The sequence below is a fragment of the Erpetoichthys calabaricus genome, chromosome 4 (assembly GCF_900747795.2).
Source record: "Erpetoichthys calabaricus chromosome 4, fErpCal1.3, whole genome shotgun sequence".
In the NCBI taxonomy this organism is placed as follows: domain Eukaryota; kingdom Metazoa; phylum Chordata; class Cladistia; order Polypteriformes; family Polypteridae; genus Erpetoichthys; species Erpetoichthys calabaricus.
Genome location: NC_041397.2, coordinates 333,199,724 through 333,221,748, shown reverse-complemented (window position 1 = coordinate 333,221,748; position 22,025 = coordinate 333,199,724). Strand labels below are relative to the sequence as shown.

The 22,025-nt window shown below is 42.0% G+C and overlaps 1 protein-coding gene across 1 annotated transcript; it reads right to left on the bottom strand.

Moving 5' to 3' along the window:
• Positions 1 to 1,193: 1,193 nt before the first annotated feature.
• Positions 1,194 to 21,988, bottom strand: LOC114641372 (tripartite motif-containing protein 16-like). The gene is made up of 5 exons (XM_051925910.1): positions 21,893 to 21,988; positions 19,009 to 19,242; positions 16,738 to 16,897; positions 16,310 to 16,375; positions 1,194 to 1,813 (listed from the first exon to the last, which is right to left on the bottom strand). The coding sequence occupies exons 1-5, from the start codon at positions 21,917 to 21,919 to the stop codon at positions 1,278 to 1,280; spliced, it is 1,023 nt and encodes a 340-aa protein (XP_051781870.1). The 5' UTR covers positions 21,920 to 21,988; the 3' UTR covers positions 1,194 to 1,277.
• Positions 21,989 to 22,025: the final 37 nt, after the last annotated feature.

Sequence of the window (22,025 nt, the reverse complement as noted above, 5' to 3'; positions counted from 1 at the left end):
TCAGCATTCACTCTGCACAGACAACACTCAAATACGAAGAGCTCCCTCAACTTCGACGCCTTGCCAGGCTGGGCTAGAAGCCACTCCGCTCACGAGTCGTCCCCCTTGGGATTCGTCTTCAGATTGCTCCCCCAGAAAGGGCTTCTTCACTTCAGAATCTGGCTACTCCCGTCAGGCGTGTGTATCCCCAAAGGGCTGTACAGTCGTCTGATCGTAGGCTACCCCTGACCGTACAATACCTAAATCAACACGGTTCATTTTATTAACAATCGTCGGTCATTGCTAAATGTCAGCAAGCAGCAGGACAACTTTAGTAAAGCAATACTCAAACCATTTCAAGGAGTACTTGCATTTATTTGAAGGAGAAACCAGGTGTAAATGTCAGGTATGAAAAGGTACAATGTGAACAATTCAGATCAGGGTCACACAGCAAGCTTCGTTAAGGGGTGGCAGTAGCTTTGGTTTCATAAATCAAGCGTGACGCTTGGGAATGAAGAGACAGTCTGTAGGTGGTGACGCCCGACCGAGTGGTCTTCTCTTTGGCAGTTGTGATGTCTCTCTGGCAGTGCCTTTTAAAACCCTTTGAATTTATGGGATCAATCAAACCCTGCCTTATGCAAGATATTGGGACAACAACAATTAGTTCCCAGTTAAGTTACTTTTGCTAGACAAGACAAATGTTCATCTTGAAGTCCCAAGCCCCCGTTTTACATTTTCTTACAAGCACACACACACACAGTGGTCACTTTATCTTAGGTTAAAACAAAGAAACTACATTCTGATAAATAATGACACTCTCTAACAATTTATACTTCTTTTCCCAGAATGCCTGTCTGTCTGTTTTGTACACACCTCAGAATTCTCTACTTCCAAAATTGGACAGTCTTGGGGAAGTGTCTCATGAATATTAATGAGCTAATGAGGTTGCCTCATGAATATTAATAAGCTAATGAGGCATTTGTTACCCGCCTGCCCTTTCAGTTACAGAACAAGAGCTCTGAACCCACAACTTGAGGCCTGTCTAAATAATTCTAAAACCAAACCCAAATGTATATTTCAAGTCTTATTCAGCCTACTGTAAAAGCTCAGTTTTCCAACAGCATTACACTATGACACACACACACACCTGATTGGCTACTCAGATACTAATTACAATGAAGACCCTGACAGTAGCCCCCCCCAAAAATTCCTGTAAAATTCAAATTGACCACAAAGCTTCAAACACAAAGAGGACGCGCACTTGAGGGGGGCATCTGGTGGAGGGTACTGGTCAGCGGTCACATGGTGTCAGATGGCAAGATTGTTATGTTGGATCCATAATGAATCCCAAACCCTGGATAGAGGGGCTCAGTGAAGGAGGTGCTGAACGTGTGCAGGAGGGTCAACGTGGGTGAGGCGCTATAAAACGACAGAATGCCAGCAGACCAATCCAGATACACACCTAATTTGAGGCTGTGTGGGGCCCTGATGTCAGTGCTCATGTTATTATGATGTGCAGAGTACTGGGAATTAGACCACCGCAGACTCCAGGACTTGTCGTTATTTCCAAGGCGGCACTCATCGCCCTTTCCTTTCCTGCCCAGTCCTTTATATGCGACTCCGATGTCCATCCAGCGTCCAGTGCACTGCAGCTCCCAGTAACAGCGAGTCTCAGTCAGAGCTTCTCTGCACAGAACTTGGGCCCAGAGGTCAAATCTGTCGGGATGTTCAGGATATTTGAGTTTTGACTTTTTGCGTGTCACCTTCTTGTTCCCTCCAGACAGACGGAGCTCTCTGTGTGCCGTGTCGATGTCCAGTGTGAGTGGAAAGAAGTCTGAAAGGAGAAAAGGAAAACCAGTGAAGAAATCTGTGAGTGTGTAATGGGACTGGGGGCGGGGCATAACACAGACAATTAACAAGAACCAATCAGGAGCTGCGCTGACAACGGTAAACAGCTCATCTGACTGGACGGAATCTGTGCAAATTAAAAATTAAATTCTGGAATTACAATAAATGCCATAAGGTCACCGTCGAGGTCAAGTCCACACTGACTGCTGGCTTTATTAAATGACACTTTTTAGTGTCACCATTCAAGTCTTTAATTTAAAATTAATCCACTGTCACACTTCATCATGTGAATTTCCCATTGGGATTAATAAAGTATCTATCTATCTATCCATCCATCCATCCATCCATCCATCCATCCATCCATCCATCCATCCATCCATCACAATCTCATTGTCCTTTCCTCACAATAAACTTCTGATCCTCGTTCTGTTCCTTCCATTCCCAGTCTTTTATTCTTCCATTTCCAGTGGTCTACTACATGCTTAGGGGTCACCCAGTAGGTCAGGGCTAGCTACACAGAATGTGAAAATTAAAAATGAAAATAAAATAAGAACCGCCTGAGAATGAAATGTTTGTAATAAATTTTTGTAAAACACGTGACTGCCATCTCAGTGATTAACACAATGGCGTTAAGTGTCGAGAGATGTGTAGTTCATGAAGTGAGCTGGTGGAGCCAGCGATCGGCGAGTAGAATGACCTTCAAAAGCAAAACACGCGAGCTCAAAATAAGAGATGGACAGAAGTGGAGCCGAACTGGCAGAAGTCGAATCAGAACAGCATGAGGGATGAGGGCTTGGAGCTGCGGCCTCACGGCTTTGAATTTGGCACCCAGTCGTCGCCTTTGGCAGGTCTCTCTATTTATCCATTGATTATATAGTGCCTTTCACGTCCGTCTTTTATAGTGCCTGTTGTATTTGTCATTTTCTCTGTTATATTGCTGTCACTTATTGTTATACGGCTCTTCTTATCTTTGTTCAGAGGTGGGTAGAGTAGCCAAAAATTACACTCAAAGAGAAGTAAAAAGTAGTCAACCAAAAATTACTCAAGTAAGAGTAAAAAAGTATTTGGTGAAAAGACTACTAAAGTCTGCGGTGGGCTGCCCAGGATTTGTTCCTGCCTTGCCCTGTGTTGGCTGGGATTGGCTCAAGCAGACCCCCGTGACCCTGTGTTCGGATTCAGCGGGTTGGAAAATGGATGGATGGGTGGACTACTCAAGTACTGAGTAACTGTTTGAACATAATAAATGATTTATTTTTTAGAAATGTTGTAATAAAACAGACAAAAATATAAAATAATGTGCAAATTCTGTTATTTCCAAATAATAAAAATAAAATAAAAAAATGAGTAAAAATAAATAACATCTTTACAAAATAAAGATGCACAAATAACATAAAGTTCCAAATCTCAGTTTATCACAACAAAGCTTTTGAAGCTGATACCTACAGTAGGTAACACGTATGTCTGGACAGTGACGAGATATCCGGTACACTGACAGTATAATACGGCATATTCACTCACCCTCCAAATAGCACAGCTGATAGTTCACGGCTGACAAGTCTCACTTTACCTTGACAACACAGACTGCTCAGCCAATCAGAGCGCAGCAGGCCTGCCGTGCCTCACAGACCCCACTTCGATTCCCCGCTGGGGAGAAAGTGGGTTTTTTTTTTTTCTTTTTAACCTCAAACGGACATAAAATTTATCAATCGGTATGCACTGTCAGTTAATGAGATCGTTATATTTTCATGTGGGATGCTCCTTTTAAAATATTTTTTAACAACTGAGACTGCAATTAACATGAACACTTATAACTTATTTTTAAGACAGACAGAGCACTGCGTAATAGACAGACAGACAGACAAGTCGCTAGATATATGTAAATGATTTATATATATTAAAAAACAGCTAAGGGGATAGATATACAGATAGATAGGAAGGAAAGGCACTATATGATAGGCAGACAGGTAAGCTGCTATATAATAATAAAATTACTGTTATTACTGTATAGATAGGCAGGGAGTTCACTGTATAAAAGACAGACAGAGAAAGCACTACTAAATGAAAAATGGTACAGCCTTTTTATTAATCAACAGATACTTTAAGAAGGCAAGCAGATAGTGGGAGTACATGTAGATGTGAGCAGCACTAGACAGGCAGATAGATATGGAAGGCACCGTATAACAGATACAAAACTGTCATAAAAAAGCAGGGTATACAGTAAATAATATACAGGCAGAGAATCCACTAGATAGGTAGATAGATAGACAGACATGAAAGGCACTATATAAGACAGATAGATAGGAAAGGCACTATATACTAGGCAGAAAGGAAAACCAAAAAGAAATAATACTATTATTACTACAAAGACAGATAGACAGGGAAGTCACTGTATAATACACAGACAGCAAAGGCACTATATAAGAAAACAGACAGAGAACGCACTAGACAGATGGATGCTGAGATCTATTATATATAAATATATATATATATATATATATATATATATTTATTTATACACACTATGTGTGTGTGTGTGTGTGTGTGTGTGTGTGTGTCTGAGATTTATGTCAATAAAATAAATGAAAAATGACTCAAAGCCTGTGTATTATTCAACACAAGCTGCAGGAAAGCAAGAAGGCCGTTAGAGATCATATAGATCTGAAAAGCTAGATAGGCAGATAAACAGGAAAGTCACTGTATAATAGATGTGGGATGCTCTTTTAAAAAATAAAATAAAATTGAGACTACAATTAACATGAACAAGTGTCCTCTTAACTGTTCTTATTTTTAAGTTCTGTAAGACATACACTGTCAGACAGATCACTGAATAATGCACAGACAGAGAAGTTACTAGATAGATAAACTAGGAAGGCACTGTATAATAGAAGATATAAAACTGTCAGGAGAAAAAAATAGATAGATAGATAGAGAGAGAGAGAGAGAGAGACAGAGACAGAGACAGATAGAGAGAGAGAGAGAGAGAGAGAGAGAGAGAGAGAGAGAGAGAGAGAGAGATAGAGTGAAAGGCACTATATAATAGATAGATAGATAGATAGATAGATAGATAGATAGATAGATAGATAGATAGATAGATAGATAGATAGATAGATAGATAGATAGAGATGACAGGCACTGCAGAAAGGCAAGCAGGCAGTGAGAGTACATTCACATGTGAAAGGCACTAGATAAACGGATAGATAGGGAAGGCACTTATATAATAGGCAGACAGAGAAGGCACTAGACCGGGGGTCCTCAATCCCAGTGACTGCGATTGAGGACTAATGCACCCTAGACAGATACATAACAGTATTAGCTATATAGTAGTTTCGTTTTATATATAATGTATATGTATTTTACAACTTGGAGAATTGTCAAAAAGAAATACAATAAATCATATCAATCGACACACGCTGCACGAGTATGAGGGGCCAAACAGGCCATAAATCATATATTTCTGTGTGTAATCTATTGGTTTACGCCACTTCCGTTTTGGGGGGCGCTGTTCTGCGCCTTTCGCCGGTCTGCCTGCCTGCCTGCAAGCGTCTGCTTTCATAGACGTGCTGGGGCGTTTTTCTTTTTTTTTTTTCTTTTCTTAAGTAAATCGTTAAGTTTAAAATGTCGATCACGGTTATTTCTGTTGATTAATTCATGCTTTCATTGATTATAGCTAATACTGTTATCAAGTGGTCGATATTTTTGCCTGTTGTACAATCTATCTAGCGTCTTTCACATCTATCTCCACTCTCACTGCCCTCGTGTATGAGGGGCCAAACAGGCCAAAAATCATATATTTTGTACGTAAAGTATTGGTTTACGCATGAACATTATTGGTTTATGGATGATTACTATCGGTTTGCGTGCATACTTAATTGGTTTGCATGCGAACAATACTGGTTTCATTCATATGAACCATATTGGTTCGTGTCCGTATATTATCGGTTTGTGCGTGAACTATATCCGTTTGTATATGCATAGCACTGGTTTGCATATGAACTATATTGAATTGAACTTTATTACTGGTTCACGTGCGTTTGCTATCTGTTTGTGAATGAATTGCATTGGTTTGCGTGCGTATGCAATCGGTTTGCATATCAACTATATTGGCTTGTGTTCGTATACTACTGGTTTGCTTACGTATAGCACTGGTTTTTCATATGCACTATACTGGTTTCACGTGGGTAATATATCGGTTTCGCATATGAACGCTATTGGTTTTGTGTATGCACTACATTGAGTCCTTGTCAGTCTTCTACCGGTTTTATGTGTGCGTACTATGCCGGCTTTGTGAAAGTAACATGCTGGATTTATGTGTGTACTATATCGGTTTTGCGTATGAAACATACTGGTTTGCGAACGCACACTATCGGAATGTTGTGTATGTACTATATCGGTTCTGCGTGCGAACTATATTGGTTGTTCACGTGATCTTCAGCGGAAATGGGCGGGGCAAGAAACAGGAACTCCGGGGCCGGTAGAGTCATGGAGCGTGTAGAGAAGCTGACTGGAGACAGATCTGGGCTTACTTTAAACAGTGCAGTATTTTTTTCCACACGATAGGTTTGGGAAAGGACTTGGTGGTAATTATTACTATTTAATAGAATCTGCCATTGAGTGTGTAATGAACACAAAGCTGAAGTTAAGTACGTATTTGGTCGTCTTTTTATTCACTTCCAGCTACATGCTCGCTTGCAACCCGCGACTGTACTTTTTCACACAGCTTTTGCAAACTAGTTACTTATTCTAAAGGCAAAATATTCTACATTTACGACTGACGCCTTTATCCAGTATAACATTTAGTTACTACTGGTTACATTTCTTATGCCCAGCGATCCCGCACCGTGCCGCCTAGACAGGTGAAGTGACATGCTCATGGTCACACAGTGTCACTATCAGGACTTTAACCGAGAAATGTAGGATTTAGAGGACAAAGCCCTAACCACAACGCCCCACTGCTTGCACATCTGCAACGTGTATATTATTTGACATGATATGATCGTGTCCATTCTTTGAAAAGCTAAATGTTCCATATTTAGGACCAGTATATGTGAGTTACATCATATTGGGCCACCTTACCTTTCACAGTTTTGTGACAAGGCATATGCGTTTTTTAAGATGCAGCCGATTTTTGCCCTGCCAGGTACGAGTACCTGCGTATTTCCACTCCAATATCTGATAAATAGGATTTACTGTGCTATCATGGGCACTGTAAAGTGTTAAGTCACGTTCAGCCACCTTAATTTTCACAGTTTTGTGACAAGACAGATTCCTTTGTTAAATTAAAGTTGTGTTTAACATTTTTGACCTGTGCAGAACCAAAATGTGGAATATTTATTTTTTCAAATAATCGATCAGTTTGTAATGATTCTGATTAATGTACATGCTGTAGAATATTTTGCCATGCTGTTAGAATAAGAAGCTGGTGTGCAAAAGCTGTATGAATAAGTAGCTGACTGCAAGCACATACTGGATGTAGCTAGGATTGAATAAAAAGCCAGCAGAATGTGCACCTCACGTCAGCCCTGTGAATATTTCAGAAATACGAGAAAATACTGTTAAAAATAATAACCACCAAGCCCTTTCAGAAACAAACAGTGACATGCAAAAGTATTCAATCACTTTAAAAGTCATCCTAATTTTCTGTATGACAAGAGATTTTTCCACATTTATTTATTCATTCTTTTTAATGTGAACTCTTGTGCTGTAACAATACATTTCTAAATAAACCATTTTCTGTAGATATTTAACTGAAGAAGAAAAACTCCAAAGTTGATGTTTGCATGAAGTGTTCAAGCCCATGTTAAAAGGGGCATTTGGTCTAATGAGATTGCTGTTCCAAGTCTGTCTGTGACTAAGTCGTCGCAGATAAAGGCTTGAGGAATTGTAATAATATGTGGCTGAAGTCCATCTGTATTGGTGAGTGTACCATCTCTCAGTTGTAATAAGCAATTGTTATGATCTGGTTCTGGACATCGTATCTTTTTTACTAACTGTATCTTTTGAAAGCAATGCCAATTGTCTGCGTATTTTAAGGTGCACTGAACAATAGCTGAGTGCATGGCATCTGGAAGAATAGCTAATCACTGTCTAAAATCTCCTCCTCATAAAAGTACCTTTCCTTCAAATCGAATATTATTATTCATAAACGTTTGTAGAAATTTATGAATGGTGTTGAGTAAGTGACTTCATGCCATTGAACATTCATCAATAAACAACATTTTTTCAAGACGGATGTCACGTGCAGTGCCACCGTTAATGTTCATAGTGGATACTGATTTGTAGGATCTAATGTAGTTGATAAAGATTTCACTTTCAGGTACATCGTCAGTTAGAAGCTTCTGTAGATATTCAGTATATGAATGTAAAGAAGGCAGTCTAATTTGACCCTTTTGACAACAACGTGTAAATGTATAACTTGTATTGCCAGTTGTTTCTTCAGGGAAGTGAACTGAATGACAATGATTGCAAATGACATTCATTAATCCGAATGAATTTTCCTGGTGTATGTTTTGCTTGTGCTGTTTGAGAGGCGCGTTGTTGCATGTGTATTATTTGGGACGTGTTGTTTTGGAGCTGTAATCGATTTGCTTGTGCTGTGTGAGAAGCCCGTTGTAGCCTTCCTTGCCGTTAACGTATGTCTGAGACGGGAGGTGTTTCGTTTTGAATCCGTGACTGTTGCGATGCAGCACTTTGATTGATAGCTTGCGTCATGTGGATCTAGGATGTAGATTTGTGCATATTTGCGTTGTTGATTTGTTTCAGGGTGCACTGTTCCAATGCGATGCAGTATCTGTGCACATATGCGAAAGCAGTATGGGCCATTGCCTTTTGGTGGCCTAATATTTACTCCGGTATATGCAAAAGCAAATGAACTATTGTAGGATCTAATGCAGTTCATAAAGTTTTCACTTTTAGGTACATCGTTAGTTAGAAGCTGTAGTTGAGCTTTGCGTTTTTGGAGTCGAGACATTTTTTCTTCTAGAATTATGGATAAGTAATAAGGAGTATTGCACTCACTGTTAATATGGAGCCTTTTCTGCGGTTGAACTGTTAATAGTGCCTCATTGTAATGAGATCCACCTATGCTGCATAGCCGTCTATTTTGTTGTTTCTTTCGTGTTCGTGTGTTTGTTCCTGTTATCCTTTTCGTTTTGTACCCGTGACCGTGTATTCATGACTTGTTTCTTTCTCAGCATGCGAAATATGGATAAGCAATAAGGAGGATCGCAGTCACTGTTAATATGTTTCCTTTTCTGCAGTTGAACGGTTAATAGTGCTTTATTGTAAGGAGATCCACCAATGCTGACACCTATGCTGTCTAGTGTGCAGGTGTTGATGTTCACTTTAGAATATGTGGCTTTGGGTGTCACTTCTTATGGATGTGTGTGTGTGTGTGTGTGTGTGTGTGTGGGGGGGGGGGGGTTGTTGAGGATTGTTGTTGCGCGAGCGTCTTCTTTCTTTTTGTGTTCCTGTGTCTTGTTGAATCCCCCTGTTTGTGTGTCCCGTCCGTTGCTTGTAGGGTCTGTGGGGTGGTTTTGTGTTCTTTTTTTGTGTTCTATGGGCTTGTTGAATCCCCCTCTTGGTGTGTGTCCCGTCCGGTGCCTGTAGGGGGGGGGGTGCCTTGCTGTTGTGTTTTTTTGGGTCTAGTTTCGTGTGCAATGTGTTTCGTGCTTTGCCTGCGTTTGACTACTTTTTTATGTGCCTTTTCCTTTTTTCGTTGCTCGTTGCACCTCATTTCTCCATTTTTCCTGTGCTCACTCCTTTTTTCTGTGGTCTTGTCCGCCTTTCGCGGCCCCACATCCGCCTCTCTCGCCCTCTTTTGTCCGCCTTTCTCGGCTCCTCAGCCGACTCTCGCGGACTCTTTTTGCGCCTGCGCAGTACGTCTTTTTGCAGCTATGGCCCATTGCCGGATGTGCCTGCGTCCATCATCCGGTTTAGCATTCTCGGTTAGTAATATGGATGTTAAGTGCATGGTAAAATATTATACAGCGTGTACATTAATCTGCAAACTGATACATTATTTGAAAGAATAAATATCCCAGATTTAGCTCTTGAACAGGTTGAAAATGTTACACTCAACTTTAACAAAGGAATCTGTCCTGGACAAGATTATATTATGTCAAATAATATACACATTGCAGATGTGCAGGCATTGGGGCATTGTGGTAAGGGCTTTGCCCTCTAAATCCTACATTTCTCGGTTAAAGTCCTGATAGTGACACTGTGTGACCATGAGCATGTCACTTCACCTGAATAGGCGGCACGGTGCGGGATCGCTGGGCATAAGAAATGTAACCAGTAGTAACTAAATGTTATACTGGATAAAGGCGTCAGTCGTAAATGTAGAATATTTTGCCTTTAGAATAAGTAACTAGCTTGCAAAAGCTGTGTGAAAAAGTACAGTCCGCGGGTTGCAAGCGAGCATGTAGCTGGAAGCGAATAAAAAGACGACCAAATACGTACTTAACTTCAGCTTTGTGTTCATTACACACTCAATGGCAGATTCTATTAAATAGTAATAATTACCACCAAGTCCTTTCCCAAACCTATTGTGTGGAAAAAAATACTGCACTGTTTAAAGTAAACCCAGATCTGTCTCCTGTCAGCTTCTCTACACGCTCCATGACTCTACCGGCCCCGGAGTTCCTGTTTCTTGCCCCGCCCATTTTCACTGAAGATCACGTGAACAACCAATATAGTTCGTACGCAGAACCGATATAGTTCATACACAGAGTTGCAATAGTGTTCGTTCGCAAACAAGTATGTTTCCTACGAGAAACCGACATGGAACACACATACAACCAATAGAGTTCAAGCGCAAAACCGATATGTTACCCACATGAAACCAGTATAAGACGTGCATGAAACCAATATAGTGCATACACAAATCCATCGTTAGACCGGCACAGAACGCAAGCCAATATAGTTCATACGCAAACCGATAACATACAACCGAAAACCAATAACAAACGTACTGGAACCACTGATATACACACGCGAATCAATATAGTTCATATGCAAACCAGTGCTATGCATATACAAACGGATATAGTTCACGCACAAACCGATAATATACGGACACGAACCAATATAGTTCATATGAATGACACCAGTATTATACGCACGCAAACCAATTAAGTATGCACGCAAACCGATAGTAAATATTCATAAACCAATAGTGTTGATACGTAAACCAATAGATTACACACAGAAATATATGATTTATGGCCTGTTTGGCCCCTCATAGTTTAGGGAGTTTCAGCTAAAGAATATGCGGCGGCCGCGCGGATTAATGGAAAAAAAGTGTAACGATTCGAGTGTTTCCCAATATAGTGGGGTAAGAGTAGCGTTTCTTCTTCACAAATGTACTCAAGTAAAAGTTAAAAGTATGGTGCGGTAAAACTAGCAAAGTGTTTGCTCTGTGGAATAAAGAATGATGGATAACGGATTTCACGTCAGATTGTGGCTCATCGTTAAACCAGTTCTTCTGGCCATGCCATGTGAAAACGTAAGCGTCCCTCTTGAGATGGGTTTTCTTTTTTAACATACAGGGCCTTCAGAAGGTCTCTCTTGGACTTTACTTTGTTACTTTATGTTACATTTTATCCCTCAACACAACACCCCCCAAGAATGACAAAGAAAGCAGGATTTTAGTTTGTTTTTGGTAAGAATGACAGAAAATTCAATGCTGCCACATCAGACCCAAGAAGACCTGATGCTGCGATGGCTACCAAAGGGGCTTCAAGTAAGTCCTGAGTAAAGGGTCTGATTACTTGGGTCAGTGGGATATTTCAGGTTTTAGTTTTAATTCATTTGCCAACATGTCTCAAATCCTGTTTTCACTTTGTCATTCTGGGTATTGAGCTTTGTTAACTTAATGTGGCAAAAAGTGAACTGAAGTGATTTTAGCACAGTGAAGCAATACAGCAAAAGGTGAAAAAATTATTAAAAGGTCTGCTTGAAGGCACAGTTGGTGGACATATCCAGATTTGACCTTCTTTTTAATGACTATCTTTAGTTAAAGATGACATCAAACATAAGACACCTTTAAAGTACATTCTGTAGTCCTTGGTGTCATTTAAATAAACATAAAAGTAAGTGCACCCCTCCAATGATCAGCACCTCAAATTAGAATCAGCTGGTGATGATGAGGAGCACATCCCGAGAGAGGATCTCGTCTGAAGCTGTCCTCTTATTGAAACCTCCCACATTAAATTTGGTTTGCTCTTTGGTGTTGAAGTGTGTGTTATCACAAATGAGCTCTCTGTGGCCTTCACAGTGAAGGGTATAGATGCCTCTGAGTTTGGGAAGGAATTTCAAGAGACAAGGACCTCCTAACCCTAACCCTACCCCTCCCTGTCTGAAATCCTCCATCTTACTCCCATAACCTGCGTGAATGACTATCGGCCGGTAGCGCTCACCCCGGTGTTGATGAAGTGTTTCGAGAGACCGGTCAGGGATCATATCATGTCCTTCATCCCTCCCACCTTTGATGCACACCAATTTACTTTCAGAGCTAACAGGTCTACCGAGGATGCTGTTGCTGATGCTCTCCATGCTACCCTGTCCCATCTGGAGCACCAGGGGAGTCTCCTCTTTATGGATTGTAGCTCTGCTTTTAACACCATCCTCCCTCACAGATTGGTGTGCAAACTGCTAGCCCTGGGACTCCCGTATTCCACCTGTCTATGGATTAAAGACTACCTGACAGACCGCACACAAAGGGTTAGGGTGGGCCCTCACATCTCCTCGGCCATCAGCATCAGCACTGGCTCTCCTCAGGGCTGTGTGCTGAGCCCCCTGCTCTTCACGCCGTACACACACGACTGCGCCCCCACCCACCACAGCAACACCATCGTCAAATTTGCAGACGTGACACCACTGTGGTGGGGATAATTTCTGAAGAGGATGAATCCACCTACAGGGACGAAGTGGAGCGGCTGACAGCGTGGCGTACTGACAACAACCTACTGCTGAACACAAGTAAGACCAAGGAGCTCGTTGTGGACTTCAGGAAAAAGAAAACGGACATCAAACCACTCTACAATTGGAGGGGACTGTGTGGAGAGGGTGTCCTGGGAGTCCACATCATGGAAGACCTGCCCTGAACACAGCTGAGCTGGCGAAGAAGGCTCAGCAGAAACTTTATTTCCCGAGAGTCCGCAGGAAAAATAACATCCCCCAAAAAACTGCTGGTGTCCTTCTATCGCTGCTCTATCGAGAGTATCCTGTGCTACTGCCTCTGCCGCAGCGCAGAGGAAAACACTTCAGTGGATCGTAAAGACTGCCCAGCAGATCATCGACTGTTCTTTGCCCTCTCTGGATGAACTGCACTGCTCTCGATGCCTCAGGAAAGCAGAAAATATCTTAAAAGGCTCCTCACACCCCACTCATGACATCAGGCAAAAGATAGAGGGGCATCAAAACAAAGACTAACAGACTGAATAACAGTTTGTACCCTGTCACCATTAGGGCACTGAGTGCCACCTCATCACCTCCAATGCAGAAGTGCAATAGATGACATCTTGTGCAATAGTGTTCATGTGCAATTAAGGTCTTATGTTAATTACACCATCTCTTATGAAGGTCTTTTTTTAATTATTTCTTATTTATATTTTGACACCATAGGGACTGCACCTAATTTCATTGTATTTGTTACAATGACAATAAAGATATTTTGATTCTGATTCTGATCTGCATGGGAGTTGTGCCAGGAGGAAACCAGAAAGAACATCCGGGCAACGCTAAAGTTTGTCCACGAACCCTTCTGGAACACTGTGCTCTGGGCAGATGAGGCAGAGATACAGATATTGGGTCAAAGTATCAGTAGACATGTGTAGTGAAAACCAAAGACAGTGTGTGATTTGAAGAACCTGATACTAACTGTATATAGCATGGTGGCAGAAATGCTCTGATTTGGGGATGATTTGCTGAATCAGGGCCTGGGCAGTCACCATCATTGAATTCATTATGAACTCTTCGTCGTACTAAAGGGGGCTTGAAGAGAATGTGAGATGATTGAAGCTCAATGTTACAAAGAAACTAAGCCTACCAGCAAATCCACCAGGTTCTAGAATGGCCAAGTCAAAGCCTGGAATGAATATCATCGAGATGCTGTGGTTGGGGGGGGGGGGGGGGGGGGGGGGGGTTTGGGGGATTTGAAATGAGCTCTGACGTTACATGTGATGAAGACCATGGAGAGGCTGCTGCTTCACCACCTGAGGCCACAGGTTCAACACACCCTCGACCCTCTGCAGTTTGCATATCAGGAGAAGGTGGGAGCGGAGGATGCCATCATCTATATGCTACACTGATCCCTCTCCCACTGGGACAGAGGCAGTGGTGCTGTAAGAATTATGTTTCTAGACTTCTCTAGCGCCTTCAACACAATCCAGTAGATTCATACCTGGTGGTATGGATCGTGGACTATCTTAAAGACAGACCTCAGTATGTGCGTCTCGGGAACTGCAGGTCTGACATTGTGGTCAGCAGCACAGGAGTGCCGCAGGGGACTGGACTTTCTCCGGTCCTGTTCAGCCTATATACATCGGACTTCCAATACAGCTCGGAGTCCTGCCACGTGCAGAAGTTCGCTAACGACACTGCTATCGTGGGCTGCATCAGGAGTGGGCAGGAGGATGAGTATAGGAACCTAATCAAGGACTTTGTTAAATGGTGCGACTCAAACCACCTACACCTGAACACCAGCAAAACCAAAGAGCTGGTGGTGGATTTTAGGAGGACCAGGCCCCTCATGGACCGCATGATCATCAGAGGTGACTTTGTGCAGATGGTGCAGACCTATAAATACCTGGGAGTGCAGCTGGATGATAAATTGGACTGGACTGCCAATACTGATGCTCTGTGCAAGAGAGGACAGAGCTGACTATACTTCCTTAGAAGGCTGGTGTCCTTCAACATCTGTAATAAGATGCTGCAGATGTTCTATCAGACGGTTGTGGCGAGCGCCCTCTTCTATGCGGTGGTGTGCTGGGGAGGCAGCATTAAGAAGAAAAACGCCTCACGCCTGGACAAACTGGTGAGGAAGGCAGGCTCTATTGTAGGCACAGAGCTGGACAGTTTAACATCCGTGGCAGAGCGACGGGTGCTGAGCAGACTCCTGTCAGTCATGGAGAATCCACTGCATCCACTGAACAGGATCATCTCTAGACAGAGGAGCAGCTTCAACGACAGACTGCTGTCACCGTCCTGCTCCACTGACAGACTGAGGAGATCGTTCCTCCATCACACTATGTGACTCTTCAATTCTACCCGAGGGGGTAAACGTTAACATTATACAAAGTTATTGTCTGTCTGTATACCTGCATTGTTATCACTCTTTAATTTAATATTTTTATCAGGCCCGGCCTTAGGCATAGGCGAAGTAGGCGACTGCCTAGGGCCCCGGCGTCCGGGGGGCCCCGGATCGACTCCTTGGTCTAATTTTTACGCATTTCACAGAGCTTCCAGGGGGGCTCCGCCCCCCTCAGGGGGCCCCTGGACCCCCCTTTCGCCTGGGGCCACATAATACCTAAGACCGGGCCTGTTGTTATTATCAGTATGCTGCTGCTGGAGTATGGGAATTATTAATAAAGAGTATCTATCTATCTATCTATCTATCTATCTATCTATCTATCTATCTATCTATCTATCTATCTATCTATGATCAGCTTGGAGGAGTAAATGAAGAAAATAAATCCCAGTTGATGTCAGTGACTGCTAGAAATTCACAGGAAATGCCAACTTGAGGGGCAACAGCAGCTATTAGAGACACGGGGGGGCTTACCCTTTTCACAGACTGAAATGCTATGTCTGTTCCCTTTTCATTGAATAAATTACTGCAAAATAAAATTCTCATTTTTTTTTTATTTCATTATCCTCACCATTATCTATAAATACTGCTTAGACGAGGACCACATGGTGAAATGTCCAAATATATTAAAAACAAGAACAGATCATGGGGTGTACTAACTTTTTCTCATACCTGTATATTGACAGTATATGTTAATGGTAGTTTATATGTTGTGTGTGTGTGAAGAACATTGAGCTTTTGTTGCGTGGAGTGTGCTGCATAAATAAATTATTTCTATCAATGTTATAAGGGAACAACTGAAATAGAAAGCAACACAAAAGACAGACTGGAAAAAAGAAAGAAAAAAGACTAGCAACTGCAAAAGAACAATGGAGGTTGGGCTTGAGTGTCAGGAGGACCTGGCGTAGTCGGCAGGATAACATTTTTATTCCCTGTGAAGTCACTTGACACACAAAAGAGTCAAATCTAACAGACTGCTTGGGTGATTCACTGCTTCAGTCTCTCTATCCCATAATGCACCACTCTCAGGACCTCCACACTTTCAACTCGGTCACCCAACACTCACACGGCTCGTTCTGCTGGGTTGCACTTTCGCATCATAACCTGGACCCAGATACTAAAAGAGAAACAGTTTCTATCGTGACGATCCAATCGGTCAAAGCACAAACTCACATTTTAAAATCTCGTCTCTGTTCCGAGGGTCAGGAGACTGGAGGATGAGAACTGGAGCTTCATGACCTGAAAATAAAAGAAAAAAAGATCTGTGAAGACGCCATTGTGTAATGTTAGTGAAATTCCTAATACATTCCTATTACAAATAGACGGCAGTTAAAGTAAAACAAAAAATTACAGGCACAAAACCTGACAGTGCAGCAACAGTACAGAAACGGCATGCAGCGTACAAACATACAAATCTATAAATAAACGAATATAATAAAACCGCCTTGAAGAAAGGCTGACAAATAAAGGTTAAATAAAGAGCAGGCCTCCTTCATGCGTCACAGCACTCAATGTCCACTTATCGTCACTCTGGTCCTTCTAAAGAGGACAATAAGAGGACATTTAGTGGCCTTTCACAACAACAAGACCAGACGCTGTACCTGATGGAGTCAATGCCACGACGTCCCACTGGCTGACCTTCTCCAGACTCTTTTTCAGACCTGACAGCTCCTTTCTCAGATCCTCAGAAAATAAATTAGCATTGTTGTCGAAGTGGAGTGAGTCTCCATCAGTAGGAGGGACACAGAGAGATTTGAAATTCTTCATCAGGGGAGAAGGGGGGATGACATTTCAGAGAGGACCAACAAAAAGAAAACATTTGTTAGAAGATCTTTAGTGGATCAGTGTATAGCACTTCAGCCGGTCCCGGATGATTCAACTATGATTCACTACGCTTTACGTGATGTATTCGATTTGTAGCGCAAGTCAACCTCAGACTGACCATGGACCGCATACTGTGAAACAGAAAGATAATTAATACAAAAATAAAGACCTAGTGAAACAGACAGAGAGGAGAACAAAATGTAATAAAAATGATACAACAAGTCAATGACAACAATTGGATCCATAACCTCACACCTACCCCAAGACATCATTCAGCATACAAATAACGCATCAGGAAAAAATGTTAGCCAAAAGACAACCACCAATGTCCACAGAGGTTTGTCACTTTTGATGTGAAGTGCTGGCCTTTCTCCCAGTCTTCAGACGCACTATGCCGGTGTAAACAGATTGTTTACAGCTCACCCAATCTCAATCCTCCAAAGTGTCCCATTCATTTCTTGATGTGCCCCATCAGCTCAGGCATAGCCATGTTGGAGAATTGTTCACGGTGGCCGCCTACCAAACAAAAGAGGACTCCACACCCGAGTGAGACAATCTTCTCTCTGGTCTTAGATGGTGCGTGTCTCTTTCATCTTTTGTTCTTTTATTTCCTTTTCATGCTCCTAATTTAACTGTAGGTTGGCATCTACCACCATGGCAACCTCTCTCAAACTGTCACAACTCACCATACTGCACCAAGGTCCTCACTATTGCAGTCGGCTCAAAATGCCTATTTAATTCCTTCCAGTTTTTTGACACGTGTCCCGGTTGGGGACAGCTCACATTTAGGATGAAGCAACAGAAGACAAACCAATAAAATACATTATGTGTCAGTGAGATAGACAGACACTGGGGACGTCACCTCTCATTCATTTATTGGGTATTAATGACAGAGTATTTCAGTGTAGTGGGACATAAGAGATCATCGACATGACTTTCAATAAGCTTTTCATGCAGGACTCCCTGACATCCGAGAGAGAGAGAGAGAGAGAGAGAGATAACTTTATTAATCCCAAGGGGAAATTCACATACTCCAGCAGCAGCAAACTGATACATAAATTAAAGATTAATAACAATGCAGGTAAAAACAGATAATAACTTTGTATAATGTTAACGTTTACCCCCCTGTTTGGAATTGAAGAGTCGCATAGTGTGGTGGAGGAACGATCTCCTCAGTCTGTCAGTGGAGCAGGACGGTGACAGCAGTCTGTCGCTGAAGCTGCTCTTCTGTCAGGAGATGACATTGTTTAGTGGATGCAGTGGATTCTCCATAATTGATAGGAGCCTGCTGAGCTAAGATAAGATATGTATCTTATGTAGATAAGGGAACTGAGGGTACAGCGGGTAGGCGGGTGAACAATTAACTTGACACAGAAAGCAAGACATTGGGCTTTTCAGAGTTCTGCAATGAAATTAATGACATTAAACGTAAACAATTGCACATGTAGCAAGAAAGCTCTTCGGTGTAATTACACAATGAAAGCGTAACTCGTGATGAAGACTCAACTAGACAGATTAGAGAAAGGTAGTAAGAAGTGGAGTTATATAGCACCTGCAATGTGTGGGGTATAAATCAAGAAGACAATCTCCATAACCTGAAGAACACACCTGTGAGTTCACATCAGAAATATTGTGCTGGTCTCCATATTATGGAAATGAGCTAACAGCACAAGAGAAGTGAGACGAGATTGGGATTTGAATCTTATGAGACATTAGGAGGTGACATGACAGACATGTTTACAATACAAAGGGAGTTATGGCATCTTTTGTCGGGTGACATCTTTTAAAATATACCTGAGCATATATTTCAAGCAAGTTTACTTCTTCACACAGACAAATGCAGATGCATGGAAAAAGTGCAAATGGAAGCAGAAACAGAATTTTGTGTTTTGTGACAATATTACGGAATACGGAAAGACATGCTGTGTTGGGGTGGAATGGCCTGTTCCTGCCATCTGCAAAAACTCCTCACTTAAATTTCTTTCTAAATGTCCTCTGGTCCCAAACACCCCATTCTGATCAGATTTCCTGTGAAGCGTTGCTCTCACCTGCAGAAAGTAGATGTCATTGTTCATCTTTGAAAGCTCCTTCAGCTCAGCATCTCTCTTCTTCAGCTCCTCCATCTCCATCTCTATCTGCTCTATGACTCCTTCAGCCTTCTCTATTTGTTGGTTCTCATGTTCTCTGATCCTCCCAACCAAATTCTTCCGAACTTCTTCAATGCAGTGGATCAGATCAGTGAAGCACTTCTCATTTTTTTGTACCTCTTGTTCCACTGATATCTGTTTGAATAAAGATAGACAATGAATTGAGTCACCTAATATGAATTACCAGACATGAGTCACATTTGTTGGCATTGGATTTGGTGATGGGTAGTTTGGATTGGCTGGCATCATGGTCAAGATATTTGGTGGTACCTCGCTCAAACGGGAGACTAGAATAATGTGGGGCAGTGAGAGACTGATTTCCAGTTCAATATGTTCATCCAGTGTTCTGTGTAGCAGGGTCCCTGTGCCAGTGCTAGCATTAGGTTGGGATATGATGACTGAACAATCAGCCCTTTGGAGGTCCTTTAGTGCTTTTTGAAGGACCTACTGGGGAGAGAGCTCCATTATTCTATTACGACTCTACTCTAACCCACATGGGCCTCTGGGGAGTTTCTCACGTTGGGTGTTTTGTTAAAAACAGTCTCTCCTGCTCAGCCAAGTGAGATGGACTTGACATTTGAGGAGGAGAGGGCAAGAAGAAGAACTATAGGGATTGTAAAGCCTGTGTGTTGGAAGGTAATTGTGGAGTCTTTGGGGACCAGAGACGACTTGTGTGTTGTGCAGTTATGTTCTACTTTTTGCTGTGTGATGCTCTATGTTGGTCATAATGTCAAACCTGTCAGTTGGAGATATTTAACATGATTGTGCTGTGGTTAGTCAGGAAATCCTGACTTCATTTAGTTTCATGTAATCTTTGATTATTTTCTGTCCCTCACCTTTTTTCCAATGTCAAACTCAGATTTGTGACTCTGCATTTCCCAGAGTGATGTATTTCTAGTTCATTTGTTGACTTCTTATTACTACTGATAACTCTGCCATTGCTACTATGGCTTATATTTGCATGGCTCACCCATGTATTGTAGGAGATGAGTGTGTCTTCCAAAGTGGATTAGGCTAACACAATGAATAGGGATTCACAGTCTGGTGTAAGTTTAAGGTAAGAGGTGCACACTTCCCAGGGTCATCAACCCCAAAGCTGGAGATGTCCATCAGTTTTCAGGACCTTCATAGCTAGATGGTGAGTCGAAAGACCCTGAGATACTAAGCAGGAATGAGACACCCTAAATGTTGACCTCAAAAACAGTCACCAGAAAGAGGGAAGTAGTGACAGCTGGGGATTGCATTATTAGGGGAGTCGAGATGAAGGTTCGCTCCTGAGACACTTTCATATGGTGTGTTATGTTCCTGACCCACAGCTGCGATTGTCAATATTATCAACTTGACATTGAACAAATGACATAACCAATTTCAAAGTGACAGACCTGCTGGAGAAATTTAAAGAGCAAAGAGCAAAACTGAGAAGTAGAACTTCTAAAGTGATCGTGTCTAAAGTGTTACTTGTGTCCCATGCTAGTCCAGGTAAGAGTGAAGAGATCAGAAGGCTTAACGCACGGGTGTCGAACTCCAGCCCTGGAGGGCCGCAGTGGCTGCCGGTTTTCATTCTAACCATGTTCGTAATTAGTGACCAGTTTTTGCTGCTAATTAACCTCTTTTGCCTTTGTTTTAATTAACGTGACTCAGGCCCCTTTGTTGTCTCTTCTTCTTTAATTAGCAGCCAAACAATAATGAGACACAAAATGAGCCACCACATGACCAGCTCACCTGTGCCCATCACACAATAGTTGAAAATAAAGAAATGTGAACGTCTCAGTGTGGCTGATCTCTCAGGTCACCAAAACATTTTGACGGTGCTGTTAGAAAAAACAGAAAAATCAGCAGTTTTGGAAATGTCTGCTGTGGAAGAATGAGAGCAGCAACAAGCCATGGAATTAAATAATGGGCTTAATTAACAGCAAGAACAATCAGCTTCTCATTAAGAAAGTAATTGGAGTGAAATTGGTTAGAGTTTGAAGACCCAGATTAGCTGGTCATCTGTTGGCTCGTTTCACGTCTCATTTCTGTTTGGCTGTCATTTAATGAAGAAAGGAATACATTCAGAGGTTACCTTAATAATAATAATTCTTTTTAATAATTCTTTGCATTTATATAGCGCTTTTCTCACTACTCCAAGCACTCAGCAATTGCAGGTTAAGGGCCTTGGCTCAAGGACCCAACAGAGCAGAGTCCCTATTGGCATTTAGGGGATTCGAACCGGCAACCTTCTGATTGCCAGTGCAGATCCCTAACCTCAGAGCTTAAAAACAGGACTACAGTATTAAAATGAAGGGAAAAGGAGTTAATTAGCAGTGCAAACTGGTCACTGATTAGGAAAAGGGTTAGAATGAAAACCTGCAGCCACTGCGGCCCTCCAGGTCCGGAGTTCGACACCCCTGGCTAAACGCATACCTGAAATCGTGGGGTGGGATAAAGTGGGCCAGGATGGGCTAAATTTGAACATGAGGAAACGTATCACAGCTACTGTAATGAAAGGAATTAGAAAAGAAAAGATTGTGCAACACAAATCAAGAAAAGAAAGGCACGTTAATTAGCAATCAGCATGGGTTTGTTAGTGTGAGCTCATATTCCACTAATTTAGGTTCACGCCATCTGTAATGAAATAAAATAAGGAATACTGTTGATTATTAAATGCCATGGATTAGAAAATAAAATGTCTTCTCTCCTTTTTCCTTTTAATGCCTCTGCCTGTCATTTCCAGTGAAGCTCTGTTGGCTCTTCTGGTCTCAATTCAATAATTCATGTGAGGTGTCTTCTTAATTCCACTCACCTTCATCTGTTCCATCGCCCTCCTCATCTCCTTCAGTGTCTTCTCTCTCTCTCTCTCCTCAAGTCTCCTCTTGAGTTCGCTCAGTGTCGCCCCCCAGCTGTTTCTGTTTGGACACACAAGAGGACACACACAC